The sequence below is a fragment of the Papaver somniferum genome, unplaced genomic scaffold, assembly GCF_003573695.1.
Source record: "Papaver somniferum cultivar HN1 unplaced genomic scaffold, ASM357369v1 unplaced-scaffold_10, whole genome shotgun sequence".
In the NCBI taxonomy this organism is placed as follows: Eukaryota; Viridiplantae; Streptophyta; class Magnoliopsida; order Ranunculales; family Papaveraceae; genus Papaver; species Papaver somniferum.
Window position 1 is genome coordinate 6,355,762 of NW_020618825.1, and position 8,831 is coordinate 6,364,592.

Sequence of the window (8,831 nt, forward strand, 5' to 3'; positions counted from 1 at the left end):
CAAGGAAAGAACCGATTTTAATTTTAACAAATCTTGATTGTTCGTAGTGAGGAAATAGACTTATAAGGAAACGCTAAACTCTTGCGTTTAATAAGTGTGGCCTCCTATCATTCCCAGCCGTCCAAGTCAAACGAAATCCAGACGATAATAACCGTGAGATGACCCTTTTTGGCCAATCCTCTCCACTCTTTGACTCTTTGATCAAGGAGTCAATTACCACGTCTTTTTGTAACTATGATTGATTGAAATGCCTCTTTTGATGAAACATTTGGTTAAGAATGATTCTAACAAGCCCAATAATCTATTTAAGGCTACTATCATCTAGTTAACGATGATTTATTACTGGCTCGATAATTTTATTGTCCGTAAGCAATTCCATAACTGTTCATTCTCGTTAAGATAATTCATATGATATTCGACATCCATCACATTTCTATATCTTAAGAAAGAAATGATATTAGATAAATCTTGAATATCTTCTCCTGATCCGCCAATTTTTGGTTCGGAAACATCAAAAACTAAAACTACTCTATAAATAAATAAAAATTTATTTACCGCTAATAAATATTATATTCGACAAAGAAATAACCTTGTTAAATGAATATTTTATTTTGGGTCTCGAAGGTGGTCATTTATCGAGGGTAGAGTTGTTGGACTGTATTTGAAGTGGGCTGGCCGCGCAGGTCTTCCCATCTGATTCCCAAAGTTCACTAGCAACCCTGTGTAACCAGAGTGTAAGTAAAACTGTTTTTCGTTCGTATATAAACAACTTAGTGCGCATACCGTAAACACTAACCCTGGACTTCTTCCCTGATTCCCCAAAAATGGCGATAAACACAATGACAATCTCGACATCACCAAAATTTCTTCATCAAAATTCCTTATACTCTCCTCTAAACGCTTATCTTCTTATTGATTCACAATCGACCCATTTCAAATCCAGAAAATCTCAAGTTTCTCAGTTCACTTTGAGCTTAAATCGATTCAGAAATGCATCTATTGTTCCTATTGTAAAAGCACAAACCACCCCAGGTATTGGATCTTGATTTTTTGTTGAATTGAACTCTGTGTTTGTCTTATGTTGCTGATTCGTATGGTCGGTTGTTATCAGATTACATGCCAGACTCCAAATTTTACAAGATTGAAGCGATTTTAAGGTGAATTGAGATTTTTTTCTTTCTAAATTTTTGAAGGATTTTTTGACTTTTGGATAGAGATTTGTCTTATTTATGTATATTTTTTTTGTCTTTGTGATTTGATTCAAGGCCATGGAGAGTTGCACAGGTCTCATCGGTAAGACATTTCCACTTGATGTTTTAATTTATAAGTAGCAATTTCATGACATTTAAAAAAGATGCATAATGCATTTCCTATTTTTGCACAATATCCTTGCAATTCGATGGATATGTTATTATGCATGGTGACAAATATTTGTGCTAGTAAGTATGTTGAAAGGATTGTATACCATGAGTCAAATGCAGTACATGCAAAAGCTTATCGTTCGTTTTAAGGGATATGGTTGTTTGTTTTGGGGGGTTTTTGGGAGACAGGAACTTAGAGAAAGCACTATGGTAAGGAAATCTTCCATATCTAATGTTTGTTCCATGAAAAATCAACTTCTATGGATGTTTTGCACCACAGAAGTAACACTTTGCGCGACATTGTAGGGAACAATTCCATCAAGCCAAAGACTGTATGGATTTGGACCTATGTTTAGATTCGTTTACTTTTAATGATGTTGTGAACAGATATAGGACAGTTGCTTAGCCAGACATTCATGACCAATTATCTTAAAAATATGTTCTGAAAAAAATAAAGGGATTAAAGCAACTTCAGCATCCATCATTCCCTGCGTGGAAATGTTCCCTGGGATGTTCCAAGATGCGTGGAGCATTTGTTGGAAAAAGAGAGTTTATTTTAGGTGAAAAAGAACCATAGTGGTTGCTTTTTCGTGAAACACACCTTGGGATGGAAGACATCCATGTCATAGTGCTTGCTTCGAGAAATGATAGTATATTGAGTCATTTGATCAAAAAATAATGATCTAGGAATCCAGAAAAAGGACTATCCATATGGGAATAGATGCTTAAATTTAGCTGCTTTTAATGATGTTGTGACATGTAATTTTCTGCATATGATAATTACTTATCCAAACATTTAGTGTGTGGATTCTTCCATGGAAATACCATATGAGTCCTGCTATCACGCACTCGATGCGTAACAACATAATGAGCATGCACTTCTTAGCCACTGGATTCCACATCCATTTATGTGCATCTTTATAATACAAATTTAGCGGCTTAAATGTGCGTGTTTATTATACATTCGAGTGCGTGATAGCACTAGTCTTATCTATCATAGTGCGTGGACTTTGCAAGACATTTATGGCTGATGTGTCGGGAAGAATCTGTATTGCAGGATAGAATTCCACGGAATTCTTCCCGGTATATCTTGTAGAATTTTTCAATGTGCCAGGTAGTATGGTTCTTTGAAGGAAAATCCGGACAGCTGGGACAATTTTTGTAGAGATTTAATATTGTCACAATGCCGTCAGTTCTCTCATAGAAAAATCCCATACCGTAGTATTTGTTGTAAAGAGTGATAGTATGTTGAGTCATTTGATCAAAATTGTTTTTCCTGCCTGGATAATTTATAATTTGCAGCATGTTTAGTTATTGCTACATTTGCAATAGCGAATCTTGTATGTTTCTCTCATAAATTACTACGAGTAGTGTTTCGAATTAGTAACAGTAGTTCAAATTAACATTCATAATCTCTGTGTTGTGATACATGAAGGTTCTGTTGAAGATGGGAATTCGTGGTGTTACAATTTCTGATGTGCGGGGCTTTGGTGCTCAGGGTGGGTCTACAGAGAGACATGCTGGTAATTTATCAAGTTCAAAACTTCATTTAGACTTTGCTCAGCAACTTATTCATTTTGGTGCTTCTGTAATATTTACATATCTCTGGCCATTTTATAGGTTCTGAATTTTCTGAAGACAATTTCGTAGCAAAAGTTAAACTGGAGACTGTAGTCAGCAAAGACCAGGTAATATCACTCCCAAATTAAAAAAAGAAAAAAAGCGATTAAGAAGAACTAAAGTCATTCAAGTTAAAGTTTCTTAAATGAAAGAGAATCAAAGATGAGATTTCTATTGGTAGACATTTTTGGCAATCGGTTCAATGGCATGTACGTTATGAGTCCATCACTAATAAGTGATTTCTCTCATTGGTATCTTCCAGGTTGAGGAAGTAATTGCCAAGATAATCGAGGAAGCAAGAACCGGGGAGATTGGTGACGGCAAGATCTTTTGTAAGACTTTAAGTTCTTTTCCTGTGAATTAATTTTCTTTATGTGGTAGTTCTGTAATGGCTAATGAGGTTTCTTAAACTGCATCATGCAACGTCTTTGTTCGATTGTGTTACAGGCTAAATGAATATGATTTCTTAGGAAAAAGATGTATATATATATAAAGAAACCTTGAAGTTAGTCACCCAATCATCATTTTAGTTTAGAGAGATGTAAAGTAGGAAGTTCAACGACAAAAATAATGAATGAGACGTGCCGTACCTAGCACATTGTTTCCTTGTATGACCTTTCAGTCTGCAGCGAATATGTAAAACGTGAACTCTAGTCTCATTTCAGGTCAAATATATCCGAAAACGTAAAGAAGTTGAAAACATGAGAAACACATGCAAACGACGTGTCCTTGAGGATAATCTTTAACCGCTGCATCTCCTCTTTTGTATTTTATATTCTAGTTTCTACGCCAGTAAACAAAGCCAAGCAGAGCCATAATCCCGTTAGTCCAATTTCCCAAAAAACTTTGCATGGTTTAGAGCTTGATTGTACTAAAGCTTACGAAGTTGAGAAATTCATTTTGATATGACTTTATTGTGTGTGCAGTGACTCCTGTTTCAGATATAATACGAGTTCGTACAGGTATGTTATTTTTTATCCCTCTCTACCAGTTAGCTGGTCATCTCTGTTTCAAGCTATTTTCCGTACTATTCTCAAACTTGGTAACTATGTAACCAATCATATAACTATAATAATATGCAATTAACAGGGGAGCGTGGAGAAAAGGCTGAGAGAATGACTGGTGGACGCTCTGATATGACCTCTACAGTTAAAGTTTGAGCTGTAACCCAAAAATGAGTAAGACTGCATCTGATCCTTACTTGATTTAGCATTGCCGCACAACCTTCTTATAAATTAAAATCCGCTGCATCTTGAATTTCAGATTACACTTGGCCAAAAAGTAACATCAGTTGTTTTTGTGTAGGGTAAAAATGTAGAACGTTAACAGTAGCAGTCGCCTCTATTTCAACATGGAAATAACTGTAAGCTTTTCCTGGGTGACGTTTTCAACCTGCATTTTGAAGATTTTCATTTTAAGGTAAGTGAGAATAATAGGACAAACTTGATTTTGTAAATAAAGACGGTCTTAATATTTGAATGCATAATCTTCTTTTAACATTCTGGATTGGCAACTGTACGAAATATAAGGTCGAATCGATCAGATAGGGTCCGAGTGATCGAGTGATGCTGGCTAAACTGGGCCTACACTTGGACATGCTAGTTTCTAGCTTAACTAAAGCCCTGATCGAGTGATGCTGGCTAAACTGGGCCTACACTTGGACATGCTAGTTTCTAGCTTAACTAAAGCCCAAAACTGTAGAGCGTACCAACTGTTTCCTCACCCGTCAATCACAGGTTAGGCGAGCCACCATGATTGAATCCTTGTTAATTGAATGTCTGCTTCATTAAGTTGCTTATTCCAAACTGAATGGGGTGTCGATGTCGTTATCATTAATTAGACAGTTTAACTAAGCTCATACCTAAGGGCTAAGGCCATACCGAGTTACCCACGGACAATAGTGTCCGCGCCTATCAGCCGTAGCTAATGTGAGCCCAGCATGATAGAATCCGCGTAACTTGGATGGCTGCTCCATTGGGTTGCCCTTATCCAAATGGAAACGGTTGTGCGGTGCCAATATTAATATCATGATGGGCATGGTTAGACGGTTTAATGAAAGGCCATGTCAAAACGGACAGTGGTGTGTCCTCATCTATCAGTCGGCCCTAACTCATGCCAGCCCAACATGATTGAGGGCTGCTCCATGAAGTTGCCCATATCCAAGTGGAAAGGGGTGCCAGTACCGATATCAACATCGTTGCCGACGGGCAAAGGTGTCCTCGCTCATGTGAAAAGGAGAGATCGATTTTGCGAAAACGAGACGTCGATTTTGCTATCGTTAGTCAGTTTAACCCAAAGGCCATACTCACGGACAATGGTAGCTGCATAACTTGAGAGGGGTACTCTATGAAAAGTTGCCCATATCCAAACCGAGGGGGTCCCGAACCGATATTGTCGATATGGATAGGCAATATTTTTTTGACATGCATAATAATAAGTGTGATTCACTCAAGGAGCCCATAAATCTCTTGTGATCAAGGATGAATGGCAACAACAATGGCATGAATACAAGAAAAAAACAAGAAACTTCAATTGAAAGTATGAAACAGTTCATTTCATGCATGAAAGAGACTGCCTAAATGGAAAAGGTAAAGAGAAACCCCCTCCCTCTCAAAAACAAACAAACAAATTGGACCCATTCACACATTACAAAACAAAGAGGAAACACAAAGTTTTGGATCCTACTGTTCATCACAGTTGATGACATCCCAAGCCAAATCCAGATGTTTATGTGTTTACACAAAGATGATGATGCATTGTCATTCCCAACTTTCCATTACCCTTTGGAGCTCTTTTACTTCTTCTTCCTTGTTTGTGTGGTTTGGTTTTTGTTGTCTCTTTCTTTCTCTTTTCCTTCACTCCATCTAATCTATCTCGTGTGCCCGTTACAACTTTTTGTAAAGATGGCTTTCTCTTTTTTATGTAACGTTCCTACTAGTGGTTTTGTTTGCAAGTACTGTACTGCTTGGAATCACTTTGTTTAACATATCTCAAGGCTATCTTTAATGATCTTTTCATTTAGTAATTTTGTAATTTTTTTTTTTAAATTTGGAATTTAGGATGCATTCAAATTTCAACACCATATAATAGTAAACCGGGTGCAATAACCCATCTTTTATTTTATAGCTTGTTTGGACAATAGAAACCAGAGGTAATTTTTGAGAAGCAAAACAAATTTATTTCGCTTCAATGTAATACTGATAAAAGTTTAGCGGCCAGAAACATAAAATGGTCTTAGAAATTAGAAGCCAAAATATATTACTCAATAAAAAAATATTTTTCTTCCTGTAAAAGTAATTTTATAATTTGATTCCCTACCTAATTTCTGACTTTTTCGACATATTTCGGTCAAAAAGTTACTTTTCAAGAGATGTCCAAGCTGTTTTTTTTAGTTTCCATTAAATTTTTAATTCTTTCAACTTAATTAAGTCAAAAGCTAATCCTTTTATGACATCGGAGCGCCTTCTTAATTTTTGTAAATGTTTTAAATGTTTTAACTTCAATAGGTCCAGAAGTTTTGAAAAAAATAAAAGACAGACGTTCCAGCTAGTCTATTTGGCGGGAGGCCAAGCCTACAAAAATTTGTGATCTAGTAGCGGCGTGAAAAAGAAGTAGATGTAATATATTTAAAGACTTAAAATGACTAGACAAATAAAGCTCCGACGTTAAACGGTAAAGAAATTCTCGTTTCTTATTGATCGAAATAGGTCTTTTTTAGTTTTGTGAAACGAGCGTTTTGGTGAGCACATTTGGCAACGTATAATTAGTTTAAAAAGAATAGAAAAAAGATTAAAAAAAAGAAACCAAATTCAATTTGGAATTTATGAAGTCACAATATTTAGGTAAGGACACTTGACAACATATGATTGATTTAAAGATTACAAACTTAAAAGTAAAACATAACTTACCGTGTTTGGAATTTTATGAAAGTTCAAATTCAATTTAGAAATCGAGTAATTACTATACTATGACTATTTTTTCCAAATTAATATATAAAGGGGAGAAAATCCACATATTTTCTGTGAAAATAAAAAGAAAAAATAAATAAAATTTGCACATATCCTCCCCCTATTTAATGTATTTGCTTCGCCACACCAAATCAAAAATACATCTCCACGGGGAGGAGCGAAGCCCGCCGTACACCAAGCCAAAAATGCATATCCAGGGGACGCGGCGAAGCCCCGTGCATACCAAGTTAAAATGAAAAAAATAAATAAATTTTGCACATATTTTCCACCTATTTAATGTATTTGTTCCGCCATAACAAATCAAAAATACATTTTCAAGGGCGGGGTGATGCCCCGCACATACCAAATCAAAAATACATCGATACGGGACGGGACAAATCCCCACACATACCAAATCAAATATATATCGCCACGGAGCGAGACGAAACCGCACGCACGTCAAGTTAAAAAATAAATATGCAAAGGGCACAAATCTAGTAAGAAGTTAAACGCCTTAATTCTCTTGAACGATTTTTTGTTTGTTTCTCTCTTTTTTTTTTTTCTTTTGCCTTTTTCTAGTACGTAGTAGCATGATTAGTGACAATATTATCTTTTACTAGGTTTCTTTTTCTCGTGTACCTTTGTTTGTATTAGGCGAACTTTATAATCATCATAATAACCTTGATGTGTATGTTTAGGGTCACCGTATCCCGGATGCTTGACCACTAGCTAGTCCCCTCTGGATGCATATTGCACCTGCTCTGTGACAGCTTGAGAGATAATCTGTTTTTGTCAATCGAATGAACAAGTGCTTCTATATTGTTCGTATATTTTCCTAGCTTGTCATCTGATTTCTAAGCGTACAAAACTACGACGTTGCAAAATAGACGAGCAGAAAAATACTAGACGCACACAATTTGCGCGAGAAAGAGTAGTTCCAACTGCTCATATCAATGCTGCTGAAACTGAGCATCACCGGGGAGGAATTGCCGAGCTAGCAGATAAGGCTTCTATATCGGCATTACAAAAAGTCAAATCCCACTGTAGTTGGTCCGTGTAGTACTGCCATAGCCCACGCAGTCGAAATGACAGTGCCAATCTGACTCATTCTCAACACAAAATCATCAACTTGGTAAACTGCTGACTCATTTATACGGCTTAGAGCAACCACAGTCATGAAGGGGACTAAATACTAAAAGCCATACTAAAAGCTAAAAAAAATTGGGTATAGTGGAGGTGAAATGCAGTGGTGAAAGACTAAAATTTAATCAGGCGGACGATATAATAGCGTCCCAAGTTAAACGTAAGTATAACGAGCGTATGACAGTGAGACGTGGGTATTGTGAACGTACGTATGAGACGCTGGTATTGCGCACGCTTGGATAGGGTCGTAAGTATTACAAACGCATGGAGTGAGACGGGGATAAAAGATGCGTTTCATGGGACGTTGTACACGACAAACACACAGGTCCCCATTTTGGGCGGATATATTAACCACGCCTGGTGTGAGGCGCAGGTATTATATGAGTTTGGCTGGGCGGAGCTAATAACTGCGCCCCATTCAAACGTTGGTTTTACTTCCGCCTAGATACAAACGTTCATTATACTTGCGTCTAATTTCAAACGCTATTAATACATGCGCCCCACTATATGTTGATTTGGTCTGGTTAGTGACTACATTTAGTCTCAAACCCTAATTTTCCATACCATATATAGCTTTAGTCCCTTCCACTGTGGCTGGTTTTTGGACCAAATTTGGGTATAGTCCCCGAATTTGGTCATGACTGTGGATGCTCTTATACCACTGTTTTCACAATCCGAAGTCACTTCACTATTTTTGGTGTACTTAAAAGTGTCTTTTGTTGCTCCATTGCCTGTGCCCGTTAGGCCGTTACAGCTTTTA

The 8,831-nt window shown here is 36.9% G+C and overlaps 1 protein-coding gene across 1 annotated transcript; it reads left to right on the forward strand.

The window, feature by feature from the left end:
* Nucleotides 1–804: 804 nt before the first annotated feature.
* Nucleotides 805–4,523, forward strand: LOC113326866 (nitrogen regulatory protein P-II homolog). The gene is made up of 9 exons (XM_026574537.1): nt 805–1,032; nt 1,112–1,157; nt 1,266–1,293; nt 2,797–2,884; nt 2,982–3,049; nt 3,244–3,313; nt 3,908–3,943; nt 4,071–4,159; nt 4,287–4,523. Exons 1-8 carry the CDS (start codon nt 825–827, stop codon nt 4,139–4,141), a joined length of 615 nt encoding a protein of 204 aa, XP_026430322.1. The 5' UTR covers nt 805–824; the 3' UTR covers nt 4,142–4,159; nt 4,287–4,523.
* The last annotated feature ends 4,308 nt before the right edge of the window (nt 4,524–8,831 follow it).

Coding starts and splice junctions, on each gene's coding strand:
- LOC113326866 (XM_026574537.1), top strand. CDS start 825: ATGGCGATAAACACAATGACAATCTCGACATCACCAAAATTTCTTCAT. Junction 1,158..1,265: donor AAGATTGAAGCGATTTTAAG/GTGAATTGAGAT, acceptor ATTTGATTCAAG/GCCATGGAGAGTTGCACAGG. Junction 1,294..2,796: donor GAGTTGCACAGGTCTCATCG/GTAAGACATTTC, acceptor TGATACATGAAG/GTTCTGTTGAAGATGGGAAT.